The sequence below is a fragment of the Dipodomys ordii genome, unplaced genomic scaffold, assembly GCF_000151885.1.
Source record: "Dipodomys ordii isolate 6190 unplaced genomic scaffold, Dord_2.0 Scaffold135, whole genome shotgun sequence".
NCBI classification, from domain to species: Eukaryota; Metazoa; Chordata; class Mammalia; order Rodentia; family Heteromyidae; genus Dipodomys; species Dipodomys ordii.
The window spans coordinates 2,996,938-3,012,997 of NW_012267351.1; the positions used below are offsets into that span (position 1 = coordinate 2,996,938).

The window sequence follows — 16,060 nt, forward strand, 5'->3', positions numbered from 1 at the left end:
GATGAGCTTGGATAACAGTTAGCTGTGACCAAGTCCCCTAAACTAATGGTTTAGGGCTCAGTGACCCACCTAGTAACTCAAGTCTGTGTTGGCAGAAATCCAGTGGGCTCCAAGTAGCCAAATATGCCCAACTTGAGCACAACCCTACAGGGCAGACAGAGCCCACAGCACACAAAAGAATTTGAGGCACAATCCCACTAGAGTTCCCCTCTACAAGCCAGAGTTATCTGCAATGGAGCTCATGAACAAACCATCAACTGTACCCAGTGTCCCATCTGCCCCAGACCCTCAGGGACAACTCTGAATGCCAGGAGTCTGAATGGAACACCACAGGGCCATGTCCCCATGATGACCTGGAAGTGCCATCTCTAATCTCACCTGCCCCAGAGTCCAACTAAGGCAATGGGACTGTTCCCAGGCAACAGACTCAGCTCAGAAAGATGCCATATGAGTGTGTGGCAGCTGGAGGCTCTGCTTATCACAGCAAATGGACCAAATCGAGCAATATATTTCTGAAGGGCAAGGTTTCCTGGACAAGGAATGTACAGAAGGGATCCTGCAGAAGAGAGATCGTAGGGTCCAGTGGATCCTGCCCAGGATGATTTGTAAGTGAAAGGATCCTGCACATCCATCCCAGGAGGTTTATTAGAGGAGCCATATTTTTCCAGAAGAGGGAGCACACGGCATCTGTCCCTATCCAGGAAGCAGAAGGGACTGGGGGAGGGGGGAGGAAGTGAGGTAGGTGGGAGCTCAGGGGGGCCTGGGTAGAGAGAGGGAGAGGCCAGCTGTAAGGCAGGAACTCCAGGGCAGGGAGGAGCTCAGGTCTGGGTGGAGCCAAGGACCAAAGGTGGGCATAATGCGAACAGTAAGAACCACACGCCCGACTCCCAGCATGCGATGAATTTTCTACCCATTCTAGAAAAAAATAATAATAAAGCATCCTTCCAAACATAAGAATCACTGACAATGTTTTTGAAATGTACCATTTCGTTAAATTTATAGATAGACGATTATGGTTTTAGTTATTTTATTTTCCAAGATCTGGGCTTTGTGGCAATTCACATCGATGTTCAATGCACCCATTCTTGGTAACTGAATCAATTTCCAGTGAGATGTAGGTGTGCTGAGATTTGACAGAGGTGAACCCAGTTTCTTCAAAAAGTTCATGGCTCAACCCAGACACAAACTGAAAGCTATGGCCCGCCCTGAGCTTCAGAGCCCGTCCTCAGCAGAGGGAAAGAACCCCCAAAACCATTGTTAGGTATTTCCAAAAGCTCCAAATCAGCTCACCCAGGAAGCCTTTCTCCATGGGAAATAAACCACAAAACACAGCTGGAAGTTCACATAGTGAACACTGGTAAACTGGATGAGAATATAAGGCACCCTCAAGTTCAGCAGAAATCCTGCTGTCTTCAAATTCCTTGTACAATTGCAAGGCCGTCATCAGATGGCTCAACAAATACTGCCCAAGGGATGATCAACACCTGATTGCCAAGACAAACCCACAGCCTAGACAAACTCAGGAGCCCAGCTTCAGGACCAGGTGCCTTCCTGGGATACCGAAATCAGCAGGAAGCAGGCAAGGATCATTGTGTGTGCACCCTGTGGCTATAATCCAAGCTTAGACCACTCTAGCCCTGGCAACCACTCTGCCAAGGATATTGAATGTTGAGTACAGATGGGTACTGACTAAAGCTCTCCATCCCCAAAGTTGGGGCAACCAGTACCCCCACATATGCACACCCCCTGACCTCCCCAAAGGCAGTGTAAATACAATTAAATGCAGAATCAAACCAAATCATCTCCAGTTCATTCTTCTCTTCTGGTCAGAGTGGGAGCGGGGCTCAGGGGTGAGGTGGGGGGAAAGGGCATTCCCAAGTTCTTTAGTGGATTTCTTATTTTACTCTGCTGGAACAGCAAAGTCAGAGGCTGATTTATCAGCTATAGATAAATCTACACCTCAGTGGTACAGTCCTTCCCTAGCATGCATGAGGCCCTGGGTTCACTTCCTCATTACCACACAAACAGAAAAAAACAAAAGTCATGCTGTGGCTCAAGTGGTAGAGTGCTAGCCTTCAGCAAAAGGCCCTGAGTTCAAGACACATAACTGGCAAAAAAACAAGAAGGAAAAAAAAAAGAAAAGAAATGTGCCCACTTGAGAATCCATGGCCGCCTTGAGATCAGGCACACCCTCCCCTGAGCAGGTCTTTGAGACCTGCTGAGTCCATAGCCCTTCCATGCTAAAAGAAGACTGAGCATCAGCTCACCCCTGCCTTTCTCCTCTTTGCCTCTCAACTATTCAAATCAATGGCACAGACGGACTCTGATGCTGGCCTTGTTCAGAGCAGGAAGGGCCCAAGCAGAAGGAGCTCAGAAGGAAAGATCCAGGGACAGGATTGAATTGATCCCACCCAGCTTAATTGTCTGTTCCTGTGCACCCAGCAACTCCCCACTGCCCAGGCCCACTGACACCAGACGCTTCCACTTTCTTCTTTGGGTTTCCCGCATGTGATATAGATTGAATGTGCTAAAGACCAAGGGATCCTTGGAAGCTTAAGTTCCTCATGGTCACCACCATATCTGGGTCCTGTCCTCCCGACTGACCCCACTTCTAGGCGGCAGTGATTCAACTCTACTGACTCCAAACCAAGCCCTGGACTTCAGACAATTTGAACTTTAGTCAGCAGTGCACATTTGAGCAGCAGCATAGCCCTGAGGATACTCAGGAAGGATACCCAGGAGACAGAATTCCTCAGCATGATTGGCTGCAGAGAGTCAGGCCCACCCTCTTGGAGTAGGAATCACAGCTACCTTAGGGCATTCCCTGAAAGGATTTGGCTCAGGACCTTAAATCAATCAATAGCTGGGTGAATCAGATGGGTGCTATTTGGATTCTCTGCCATTGTGGGAGATTTCAGGGCTCCCAGGGAACAAAACACATGCCCAAGATGAAGGGCAGGAGAAAGTGCTAGGCTCAAGCTCAGTTCAGTCACTAAGGCCTTGGGGAGGTGTGGTGGCATATGACTATAATCCATTTAAACACCAGTCGGTTACAGTTTGAAAGGGATAGAGGTGTGACTTAGTTGATAGAGACTTAGTCAATGAGCAGAGAATCGAAGTCTGAGTTTGAGTCCTGGACTTGCAACAAAAAGAAAAAGAGTGAAAAGAAAGAGAAGGAAAAGAGAGAGAGAGAGATAGAGAGAGAGAGACAGAGACAGAAAGAGACAGAGACAAAGAGAGAGACAGAGATAGTACCTTGTTCTGTTCGTGGACATTGGAGCCAGCTGGGGCTTGGCTCCCCCTCTCTTGTTGTGATGTTGAATTCCTGGAAATATATTCATGGCTCTCTGTCCTGCACTCTGCACTCTAGTCCCCTCCCTTAGACTCCTCTTTCAGTTTAGTTACAAGTGCCATAAAGTTTCCCCCAGCATGCTCTCCCCTTTGCGTTTGGGAACATGGAGCCCAACACCCTGGGGACACTGCTACCATATTGATTTGCATACGAAGTGAAATAAGCAAGACACAGAAAGAAAAATACCATATGCTGTCTCTCACATGTAGAAACTAAAAGTTTGATCTCTAAGTTAAAGAGAGTATATTATTAATTATTAGAAGGCAGGAAAGGTGGGGAGTAGGAAGAGGAGAGGAGACAAGGGAGGCTGGATAATGGAGGGATATATTTTTGGGTTCTACAGCACAATGATGTTACAGTTCACAAGAACTGGAGTATTATATGCATTAATAGCTGCACACTGGTGGCTCAACACTGGAATCCTAGCTACTCAAGAGGCTGAGATCTGAGGATCACAGTTCAAAGCCAGCCCAGGTAGGAAAGTGCTTAAGATTCTGATTTCCAATTCACCACGAGAAAACTGCACCTAGAGCTGGGGTTCAAAGTGGTAACGCACTAGCCGTGAGCATAAAAGCTCAGGGACAGTGCCCTGGTGCCAAGTTCAAGCCCCACATCTGACCAACCAAACAAACCACATGACTATTAATAACTTATTAAATTACAAAATAATATTCTGTTATATATTTTATGAAGACCCAGAAGAGATGAGCTCAGAGATGTCAAACAGTAGAAAATTAAAATTAAACCAAGTATGGTAGATTATAGGACACTTCTATATTTCCAGCCTTTGAAAGCTGGAAGAAGGGTAGAGAGTTTAAAGTTGTCTGGGTTTGGAAGCCAGCTGCTGACTTGAAAATATATTTTGTTAAGAACAGGAATAAGGGGCTGAAAATGTTAATTCCTCTCAATACATTGTTAAGCATTGCATACAACACCCTGGTATACCACACCATATCTCATAGTATATCTTGACAAAAAATACACAAATATTGTGAAATCATGTTTTTAAGCATAAGATGAAGTTTAATGATTTTCTCCTCAATTGTTCAAATTTCAGTTTATGTGATAGAATTCACCAGATGACAGGAAATGACTAAATTAGTTAGTGTTGGGTGTGTATATGTGTATGCGTGCTGGTACTGGGACTTGAACTCAGAGCCTTGTACTCAACTTGGCTTTATTTTGGTCAAGGCTGGCACACTACCACTTGAGCCACAGCTCTACTTCCAATTTTTGGTGGTTAATGGGGAATAAAGTCTCTGGTGGCACTTTCCTGCCAGGAGGACTGGCTTTAATCCACAATCTTCAGATCTCAGCCTGCAGAGTAGATAGGATTACTGGTGGAGAGACCCACCTTTTACACCCAGTAGGGTGTGGGCCACACCCTGCACAGCCAAGGCAGTATAAATGGCCAGCTCTCCAGTGCATTCAGACACCAGCAGGAGCTGAGAGCAGCCAACTCTGCTCCACAACCAGCACCTCTGGGCTCCCCTCTGGACGCCACTGTGGGATCCTTGCCGACCTCGGACAAGGCTTCAGTCAAAGAATCCAGGAGGAAGCTTCAGGTAAGCTGGTGGCATCCTCATTCTTGGGGGTTTGGCTTTGTTGCCTTATAATCCTGGACTCAGACTTGGGGGTGGGTTGCAGAGGAGGAGTCCCAGGATTGTAAGGAAGGATTCAAGCATATTTTTCTTTAGTTTTTTTGAATCACACATTTTTCTGAGGTCACTCTGAGACAGAGTCTCCTACTTACAAAGCTTTGCGTATAGCTGCGACTACAAAGGAAGGGGGACTAGGCAGAGAGTGAGACAGGGAAAGAGTGTCCACTCATTATGTGCCAGGTTGTCATTGTTGGATTATGAGCCTCTACACCCTGCTTCTGGCCACTTCAGTATTATGGAAGAATAGCTGGATTTTCTTCGGGGAGGTGGTGGTAAATATCTTATGTGTGTGTGTTATGCCTAGGCAACGGCTTGAATTCAGGCCTCACATTCTTGCTTAGTTTTGTTCAAGTCTGGTGCTGTACCACTTGAGTCACAACACCACTTCCGGCAATTGGAGAAGAGTCTCTTGTGCTTTGTCTTCCTGTGCTGGTGATCCTCAGACCTCAGCCTCCTGAGAGACACCAGAGAGTGACTTTCATTTTCTTGTTAGCTCTTGGTCAGAGCCTGGATGTTTATTGTCCAGTGTCTAAAAACCATTGGCTTAGCCAGATGCCTGTGGCTCCTGACTGTAATCCTAGCTATTCAAGAGGCTAAGATGTGAAATCAAGGTTCAAAGCCAGCCAGGACAGGAAAGCCTGTGAGGTTTTTTTGCTAGTGCCTAGTGCTAGTGCCTGAGCACAGTCCCTGAGCCAATCTCTGGTCAAGGCTAGCACAGTGCCACTTGAACCCCAGTGCTACTTACAGCTTTTTCTGTTGATGTGGTACTGAGGAATGGAACCCAGGGCTACATGCATGCTAGGCAAGCACTCTAGCACTAAGCCACATTCACAACCCCACCTTAACTTTTTAATGCCAAGTTGCTGGAGAAAGGGGACACAGATTGGAGACACTTTCTTGGTTAATAGTCAGAATATAAAGATCTCAGTGTTATTTTTGTATAGGTACTGAGACTTGAGCACAGGGTTCAGACACTATCCTTTATTGGGTTTTGTTGTTATGCTTGCTTTTTGAGAGACAATTTGACTATGGCTTTTTCCTGATGGTAACTGGCAGTAAGAGTCTCATGGACTTTCTTGCTTGGGCTAGTTTCAAACCTTGATCCTCACATCCCAGCCTCCTGAATCTAGGGATGGGTCCTGGGTGCCTAATCCTCCCTTATTTTAGAATGTGCTTGTATCTCCAGAGAAGTCCTGAAAGGTTTTATTTCCAATGCTCTGATTTGACTAATCCTTTCATTAATTCACAAGGTAGTCAGTAAGAGATCCTGCTTCTAGGAATGACTTGTTAATGTTGTGCTACATTGCTGGGGATGGAACCTAAACCTAGGTATGAGATCTAAGTGTGAATGTAACCACCGTTCCTCTCTTCTTCTTTCAATTAGGATTCAAGTTCTCAGACTAGTTTTACAAACACACAAACAGTAATGGAGAGACAGGAAAATCAAGCACCCACAGCACCCACAGGTACAATGTTTTCAGAGTTCTATCTCTACCAGAGAAAACTTCCTAAGTCTCCAATTTCCAGAGACTGACATGTTTATGCTAGACCCCCACAAGGGGATGGCTCTGGGGATGACATGGCTGCCCTCAGCCTTGTCCTGACCCCTGGGGCCTAGGGGCCACAGAGTTTATGAGAGGACCCAGTGAGGGTAGGGGGCTTTCCAGGTAGCAAATATACCACTAAGGGTCTATCTACTCTCTGAACTGTAGTATTTTTAATTCCATTTGAACAGCATCTAGATCTGTCCTGGTGAATTGATGTGTTGGACATGAACACTCAGATAGATCTGAGTCTCAAATCTTCACCCTGTTAAGATTTGATCACCTCCTGCTAACGAAATGTAGCCATGTTTAAGCCAGGGAATGTAAAGGCAAGATCTGGAAGACTTCCTCCAGAAGAACCAGGAGGTGGAACTCAAGTCTATCTACCTTGTTTTGTTCCATTCACAGGTCAGTTAGCTAATTCGTGGGCTCACCAGGAAATCCAGTTCTTCTTGGAAGAATGGGAGTTTCTGGAGTCCAACCTGGACCTCAAAGTGGACAAGAAGGACGATGTCCTGGCCAGGAAAATTGCTCTGCGTCTCAAGCAGAGAGGCATCAAGAAGAGCTGGCGAAAATGCCGGATCATGTTGCTAGGTCTGCAGGATTTGTATTGGACCATTTTCGAGGCCAACCAGAAGCCGAGGAGTGAACCATTACCCTGCCCTTTCGCACAGCCACTGCAGCGCATTTTGGGTCCTCAAAACAACAAGGAACAAAGCTCAGGTTTGTCTCTTTATATAAAGTCCTGTAGTAGTGGGAGACATCTGCTGTCTGGCCCCGTCCTCATGGAGACCCAAGGAGGGTCTGTCCTCCCAAAGTACTTGGTGAGCTGAGCATTCAACTCTGCTCTCTCTCTTTCCCTCTCTTCCTATTGCCTGTAAGTGTTCAGTCCCAAAGCAGTAACTGCCAGGGAGTTTGTTGGGAATGGAGAGGACCCGGGGCCAGGCAGCTTTCCTGGGTGCAGGGCTTCGGGACAGGTGAAGGGCTCATGAGCTTCCGTGTGCCTTCCTTCCTCAGGCTCTGCATGTGAACACGCTGTTGGCTTCGCACCTTCTCAGGCGCAGCCTCAGCCCTGCGCGGCTCCACCTCTGCTCTCTGCCCAAGAGCCTCAGGCAGCGGCCTGGCAGCACTGCAGCGCGGGCCAGCCTTCCTTGGCGATGCCACACATGCCTGCCACCGTCCCTGGGGCCCCCTGGCACCAGCAGCAGGGGACCCCTCCCCCTTTCCCTGGGGCTCCCTACTACCCACAAATGGGGACCCCTCCCCCTTTCCCTGGGGCTCCCTACTACCCACAAATGGGGACCCCTCCCCCTTTCCCTGGGGTCCCCTGTTACCCGCAAATGGGGACCCCTCCCCCTTTCCCTGGGGCCCCCTACTACCCGCAAATGGGGACCACTCCCCCTTTCCCTGGGGCCCCCTACTACCCGCAAATGGGGACCCCTCCCCCTTTCCCTGGGGTCCCCTACTACCCGCAACTGGCTATTCCTTCCACTTTGCCTGGGGACCCCTACTACCCGCAACTGGCTATTCCTTCCACTTTGCCTGGGGACCCCTACTTGCCCCAACTGGGGAACCCTCCCAATTTTCCTGGAGTCCCCTACTACCCTCAGCTGGGAAATCGGCCCCCTTTCCCTGGTGTCCCCTGCTACCCTGAGTTGGGGACCCCTCCTCCTTTCCCTGGGGTCCCCTACTACCCGCAACTGGGGACCCCTCCTGGCGTCCCCTACTCCCCTGAACTGTGGATTCCTCCCCCTTTCCCGGGGGTCCCGTTCCAGCCTCAGGAGGCCACTACTCCCTCTTTAACTGAGATCTCCTCCGAGTCTCAGGAGGAGAGTTCTCCACTTTTTACTGAGACATCTTCGGAGACTCAGGAGGACACTCCTCCCCCTTCCTCAGATACCTCCTCCCAGCCTCAGGAAGGGAGTTCTCTACTTTTTACTGAGTCTTCCTCCCAGTCTCAGGAAGGGAGTCCTGTAGTTTTTACTGAGTCTTCCTCACAGCCTCAGGAAGGGAGTCCTGTAGTTTTTACTGAGTCTTCCTCCCAGCCTCAGGAGAGTCCTCCCCTTTTTAATGCGACCTCCTCCCAGATTCAGGAGGAGACTCCTCCCCTGACCCCTGAGGCCTCCTTCTAGCCTCAGGAGAGGACTCCTCCCTCTTTAGCTTTGGTCCACTCCCAGCCTATGGAAAGGGCTCCTCCCCCTTACCCTGGGGTTCCTTTCTATCTGCAGCTGGGGACTCATGCCCCTTTCCCTGGGGTCCCCAGCTACCCACATCTGGGGACTTCTCCCCCATTCCCTAGGGTTCCCTGCCCCCCACAGCTGGGGACTCCTCCCCCTTTTCCTGGGGTCTCCTGCTACCCGCAGCAGTTTCCAGTCTTGCCTAGAGCCTCTGTAAGGATAATTGCTGTTGGATGCTGGTAGCTCAGACTGCCTACTCAACAGAGTACATGTAGGGACCAGAGTTCAAAGCCACCCTGGACAGAAAAAAAACCTGTGAAATTCTTAATAGTTAATCAGCAAAAAGCCAGAAGCAGAACTGTCACCCAAGTAGTAGAGCACCAGCCTTGAAAAAGCCAAGCAAGAGTGTGAAGCCCTGACCTCCAGCCCCTGCAGCACCACAATGACATTTAAAATATTTCAAAGCCCTCAAATTGAAAAGACAAGAAAACAGGAGGAGGAGGAGGAGCAGGAGGAGGAGGAAGAGCAGGAGGAGAAGGAAAAGGAGAAGAATTTGTATCCTTGCCCACTGGGTGTCAGCCCTGGAAAGCTGAGGCCTCCTCCATGGACAATGCCACACAGGATTTCTCTGCTCACTCTGGAAGCTCCAGTCGCCTGCAAAGTTATCTTCTGACTTGGACCTAGATCACATGAATAAAGACCATTGCAAAGCACCCTAATCTGTCTCAAAAGGATCTTTCTTACTTTTGAGCCACTGTCACTAAACTCCCACACACCAACCACAAAGAAATAGAATTCATCTTGGCTCAGATGTCAGTTCCTGGTGGGGAGGTCCAAAGGGGAACAGAAGAGATCACAATATGGTGGCCGGGATGCAGAGAAAGGAAACAGAGAGGAAGGAGCCTGGGCAAACCACAGACCCCAAGGAAGAGAAAAAAAGAGTGTGTTGTGTGTAGGCCATCAGGACAAAGCCCCTCCACCCGGTCAGAGGTTTTGCATCCCTTACCATGACCTTGAGCAGTTGTGTGAGCACCCTAGACATTCCATCACCATGCCCTTGAGCAGTCTTGGGTATCTCCTTGGAAGGCCTCAGCTGAGTGGATCACACAGGTGTATGTCAGAACAGTCACCAGTGAGAGAGGCTAAAGGATGCATGGCTGTGTGGAGCCTCTAGTTGGGTCTGGGGGTTGATGTGCCTTACATACTGTGCAGGTGGTACTTTTCTCTTGAGGACCCTCCTATTTACCAGGAGCTCCTCTTACCTTCTTCCTCAATGGATCTTTGCCATTATATGTCTCATTCTTCTAGAGCATTGAGACATAGTATCTGATTCAGGTGTTGCAGTTTTCCATAGCTCAAGGACACACCCCATGGACTGCCACTTTTCTTCAACTAAGTCCCACCTTTTTCTTCCCAGTAAACCCATCATATTAAGAATCCATTCAAGGCATCCAAACAATGTAGTCCTCATAGTACATTGTCTGTGGAAACAAATACAATGCTCTATGCTGTTACCTATTCCTAGCTGAGGGCAGGGAGAATTGGGGACTGATTGGCCAAATAGTATCAAAGTTATTCGACATGAGTAAATTCTGGAGAGCTAATATTCAGCATGGTGATTACAGTGTTTACTAGGACAAATTTGTTTAGAGGGTACATCAACGCCTCACACACAAAATAGTTCATGTATTAGCTTGGTTGTGGTGATCATTTCACTATACAAACCGCCACCCCCACACCCACACCCGCCCACACACACACATTATATTAGGTGGTCCCAGGGACACAAATTCAGGGCCTCATGCATACTAGGCAAGTACTGTACCACCAAGGCCCATTCCCAGCTTAACACATACAAACCACAAATGCAAACAATACTTAGGCAATGCTGATGCTGGATCCCAGATCCTTGTACTAATTGGCCAGGAATGAGCTGGAGCTACATCTCCAGCCATCAACTTATGCTTTTTTTCTCAATGATACTTTGCTTTTGGTAAGCCTTAGGGCTGGAACTCAGGACCTGGATATATCTATCCCAGAGCTCATTTTGCTCAAGGCTAGTACTCTACCACTTTGAGCCACAGCTCCACTTCTGATTTTCTCGTAGCTCATTGGAGAGAAGAGTTTCAGGAAATTCCAGCTGTGGCTGGCTTTGAACTACAATCCTCAGGTCTCAGCCTCCTGAGAAGCTAGGATTATAGGCTTCAGCCACCAGCACCAACCTAAGATACTTCTGTAAGGCTCAATATTTAATTTCATATTATGAATGCTGGTTAAGAACACACAAAAGAGGCTCAGAATTGGGCTCAAAGGTAGAGTGATGGAATCACATGCATGAGGCCCTGGGTTTACTTCCTCATTACCACACAAAGAGAAAAAGCCAAAAGTGGTGCTGTGGCTCAAGTGGCAGAATGCTAGCCTTCAGCAAAAGCCCCTCAGGGACAGCTCCTAGGCCCTGAGTCCAAGTCCCAGGACTGGCAGAAAAAGAAAAGAGAAGCAATGTGTCCACTTGAGAATCCCTGTTCTCCTTGAGATCAGACACACACACCCTGAGCAGGTCTTTGAGACCTGCTGAGCCCATATCCTTCCATACTAAAAGAAGACTGAGCATCAGCTCACTCCTGCCTTTCTCCTCTTTGCCCCTCAATTACTCAAATCAGTGGCCTGCACAGACTCTGATTCTGGCCTTGGTCAGAGCAGGAAGGGCCCAAGCAAAAGGAGCCCAGAAGGAAAGATCCAGGGACGGGATTGGAGTGATCCAACCCAGCTTAGAAGTTGTCTGCTGCTGTGCACCCAGCAACTCCCCACTGCCCAGGCCCACTGACACCTGACCCTTCTGCTTTCTTCTTTGGGTTTCCCACATGTGATATAGATTGAATGTGCTAAAGACCAAGTGGTCCTGGGAACCTTAGGTTCCCCATGGTCACCACCATGTCTGGGTCCTGTCCTCCCGACTGACCCCACTCCTAGGCAGCAGTGATTCATGACTCCAAACCAAGACCTGGATGTCAGACAATTTGAACTTTAGTCAGCAGTGCACATTTGAACAGCAGCATAGCCCTGAGGATACTCAGGAAGGATACCCAGGAGACAGAATTCCTCAGCATGATTGGCTGCAGAGAGTCAGGCCCACCCTCTTGGAGTAGGAATCACAGCTACTTTAGGGCATTCCCTGAAAGGATTTGGCTCAGGACCTTAAATCAATCAATAGCTGGGTGAATCAGATGGGTGCTATTTGGATTCTCTACCATTGTGGGAGATTTCAGGGCTCCCAGGGAACAAAACACATGCCCAAGATGAAGGGCAGGAGCAAGTGCTAGGCTCAGGCTCAGGTCAGTCAGTAAAAACCAAGGCCTCAGACAGGTGTAGTGGCATATGACTATAAACCATTTAATCATTGTTCGGTTCCAGTTTGATGCCAAACTGAGTATAGAATGAGATGACAGAGACAGAGAGAGACAGGCAGACAGACAGAGTGAGACAGAGAGAAAAACAGAGACAGAGAGAGAAACAGAGAGACAGTGACAAAGAGAGAGAGAAAACGAGGGGAGAACCCTTTTACGGGATAGAGTGTGACTTAGTTGATAGAGGTTTAGCCAATGAGCAAAGCATCAAGGACTCAGCTGAGTCCTGGTCTTGCAACAACAACAGAAAAAGAGTGAAAGAAAGAGTAGGAAAAGAGACAGAGAGATAGACATAGAGATAGAAATAGAGACAGAGACAGGGACAGAGACAGAGACAGTTCTGTTCAAGGACACTGGAGCCAACAGGGGCCTGACTCCCCCTCTCTTGCTGTAATGTTCACCTTTTTTTCATGGCTCTCCGTCCTGCACTCTGCACTCTAGTTCCCTCCCTCACACTCTTTCAGTTTGGTTACAAGTGCCATCAACTCTCCCCCAGCATGCTCTTTCCTTAGCATTTTCAAACATGGAGCCCAACACCCTGGGGATCACTGCTACCATATTGATTTGTATATGATGTAAAATAAGTCAGGCATAGAAAGACAACTCCTATATGCGATCTCTCATATATAGGAACTAATAATTTGATCTCTAAGTAAAAGAGAGTAGATTATTAATTATTAGAAGGTAGGAAAGTAGGGAGGAGGGAGAGGAGAAAGAGGGAGGCTGGATAATGGAGGGATACATTTTGGGGTTCTACAGCACATTGATGTTACAGTTCACAAGAACTGTAGCATTAGATGCATTAATAGCTGCACACTGTTGGCTCTTGCCTGCAGTCCTAGTTTCTCAAGAGTCTGAGATCTGAAGATCACAGTTCAAAGCCAGCCCAGGTAGAAAATTGCTTAAGATTCTGATTTCCAATACACCACCAGAAAACTGGAAGTAGAGTTGGGGTTCAAAATGGTGAAGCACTAGCCTTGAGGATAAAAGCTCCAGGACAATGCCCAGGTCCCAAGTTCAAGCCCCTCAATTGACCAAGCAAAACAAAAAAATACTAATAAGTTGTTATTATTATTACATGACAGTAACCTGTTATATATTTTGTGAAGACCCAGAAGAGATGAGCTCAGAGATATCAAACAATAGAAAATTTAAATGAAGCCAGGTATGGGAGATTATAAGACACTCCTATAATCCCAGACTTTGAAAGCTGGAAGAAGAGTAGAGAGTTTAAAGTCATCTAGGCATGAGAGTCAGATGTTGGCTTGAAAATATATTTCTTTAAGGACAGGAATAAAGGGCTGAAAATGCTAATTCCTCTCATTACATGGGTAAGCATCACCTACAACACACTGATAAATCACATCATATCTCACAGTATAACTTAAATAAAAATGGACATATAAAATGAAATCATGTTTTAAAGCATAAAATGAAGTATAATTATTTTCTCCTCAATTGCTCAAATTTCAGTTTATGTGATAGAATTCACCAGATGACAGGAAATGACTAAATTAGTTAGTGTTGGGTGTGTATATGTTCATACATGCTGGAACTGGGAATTGAACTTAGGGCCTTGTACTCAACTTGGCTTTATTTTGGTCAAGCCTGGCACTCTACCACTTGAGCCTCAGCTCTACTTCCAATTTTTGGTGGTTAATGGGGAATAAAGTCTCTGGTGGCACTTTCCTGCTAGGAGGACTGGCTTTCATCCACAATCTTCAGATCTCAGCCTCCAGAGTAGATAGGATTACTGGTGGAGAGACCCACCTTTTACACCCAGTAGGGTGTGGGCCACACCCTGCACAGCCAAGGCAGTATAAATGGCCAGCTCTCCAGTGGATTCAGACACCAGCAGGAGCTGAGAGCAGCCAACTCTGCTCCACAACCAGCACCTCTGGGCTCCCCTCTGGACGCCACTGTGGGATCCTTGCCTACCTCAGACAAGGCTTCAGTCAAAGAATCCAGGAGGAAGCTTCAGGTAAGCTGGTGGCATCCTCATTCTTGGGGGTTTGGCTTTGTTGCCTTATAATCCTGGACTCAGATTTGGGGGTGCGTGGGCAGGAGGAGTTCCAGGATTGTTAGGAAGGACTCAGACATATTTTTGCTTTACTTGTTTTGGATCACACAGTTTTCTGGGGTCACCCTGAGACACAGAGTCTGCTACTTACAAGGCCTTACCCATAACTGAGACAAAAATGAAGGGGTACTAGGCAGAGAGTGAGAGAGGGAAAGAGTGTCTACTCATTATGTGCCAGGTTGTCATTGTTGGATTATGAGCCTCTAGACCACTGCTTCTGGCCACTTCAGTGTTATGGAAAAATAGCTGGATTTTCTGTGGGGAGGTGGTGGTAAATATCTTATGTGTGCGGGTGTTATGCCTAGGCAACAGCTTGAATTCAGGCCTCACATTCTTGCTTAGTTTTGTTCAAGTCTGGTGCTCTACCACTTGAGCCACAGCTCCACTTCTGGCAATTGGAGAAGAGTCTCATGTGCTTTGTCTTCCTGTGCTAGTGATCCTCAGACCTCAGCCTCCGGAGAGACACCAGAAAGTGACTTTCATTTTCTTGTTAGCTCTTGGTCAGAGCCTGGATGTTTATTGTCCAGTGTCTAAAAACCATTGGCTTAGCCACATGCCTGTGGCTCCTGACTGTAATCCTAGCTATTCAAGAGGCTAAGATGTGAAATCAAGGTTCAAAGCCAGCCAGGACAGGAAAGCCTGTGAGGTTTTTTTGCTAGTGCCTAGTGCTAGTGCCTGAGCACAGTCCCTGAGCCAATCTCTGGTCAAGGCTAGCACAGTGCCACTTGAACCCCAGTGCTACTTACAGCTTTTTCTGTTGATGTGGTACTGAGGAATGGAACCCAGGGCAACATGCATGCTAGGCAAGCACTCTAACACTAAGCCACATTCACAACCCCACCTTAACTTTTTAATGCCAAGTTGCTGGAGAAAGGGGACACAGATTGGAGACACTTTCTTGGTTAATAGTCAGAATCTGAAGCTCTCAGTGTTATTTTTGTATAGGTACTGAGACTTGAGCACAGGGTTCAGACACTATCCTTTATTGGGTTTTGTTGTTATGCTTGCTTTTTGAGAGACAATTTGACCAAGGCTTTTTCCTGATGGTAACTGGCAGTAAGAGTCTCATGGACTTTCTGTCTTGGGCTAGTTTCAAACCTTGATCCTCACATCCCAGCCTCCTGAATCTAGGGATGGGTCCTGGGTGCCTAATCCTCCCTTATTTTAGAATGTGCTTGTATCTCCAGAGAAGTCCTGAAAGGTTTTATTTCCAATGATCTGATGTGACTTTCATTAATTTTCATTAATCCTTTCATTAATTCACAAGGAAGTCACTGAGAGATCCTCCTTCTAGGAATGACGTGTTAGTTTTGTGCTACATTGCTGGGGATGGAACCTAAACCTAGGTATGAGATCTATGTGTGAATGTAACCACCGTTCCTCTCTTATTCTTTCAATTAGGTTTCAAGTTCTCAGATTAGATCTACAAACACCCAAACAGTAATGGAGAGACAGGAAAATCAAGCAACCACAGCAACCACAGGTACAATGTGTTCAGAGTTCTATCTCGACCAGAGAAAACTTCCTAAGTCTCCAACTTCCAGAGATTGACATGCTTATGCTAGACCCCAACATGGGCATGGCTCTGGGGATGACATGGCTGACCTCAGCCTTGTCCTGACCCCTGGGGCCTAGGAGCCACAGTGTTTATGAGAGGACCCAGTAAGGGTAGGGGGCTTTCCAGGTAGCAAATATACCACTAAGGGTCTATCTAGTCTCTGAACTGTAGTATTTTTAGTTCCATTTGAACAGCATCTAGATCTGTCCCGGTGAATTGATGTGTTGGGCATTAAGACTCAGATAGATCTGAGTCTCAAATCTTCACCCTGTTAAGATTTGATC

At 47.3% G+C, this 16,060-nt stretch overlaps 1 protein-coding gene across 1 annotated transcript in view; it reads left to right on the plus strand.

Moving 5' to 3' along the window:
• The first annotated feature begins 856 nt into the window (after positions 1-856).
• Positions 857-16,060, plus strand: part of LOC105996710 (CREB-binding protein) — a 23,727-nt gene continuing 8,523 nt past the window's right edge. Inside the window, exons 1-5 of the mRNA XM_013030892.1 lie at positions 857-865; positions 4,723-4,917; positions 6,995-7,280; positions 7,575-8,295; positions 13,948-14,119. Coding sequence (XP_012886346.1) covers positions 857-865; positions 4,723-4,917; positions 6,995-7,280; positions 7,575-8,295; positions 13,948-14,119 — 1,383 coding nt within the window. The remainder of the gene's footprint in view (positions 866-4,722; positions 4,918-6,994; positions 7,281-7,574; positions 8,296-13,947; positions 14,120-16,060) is intronic.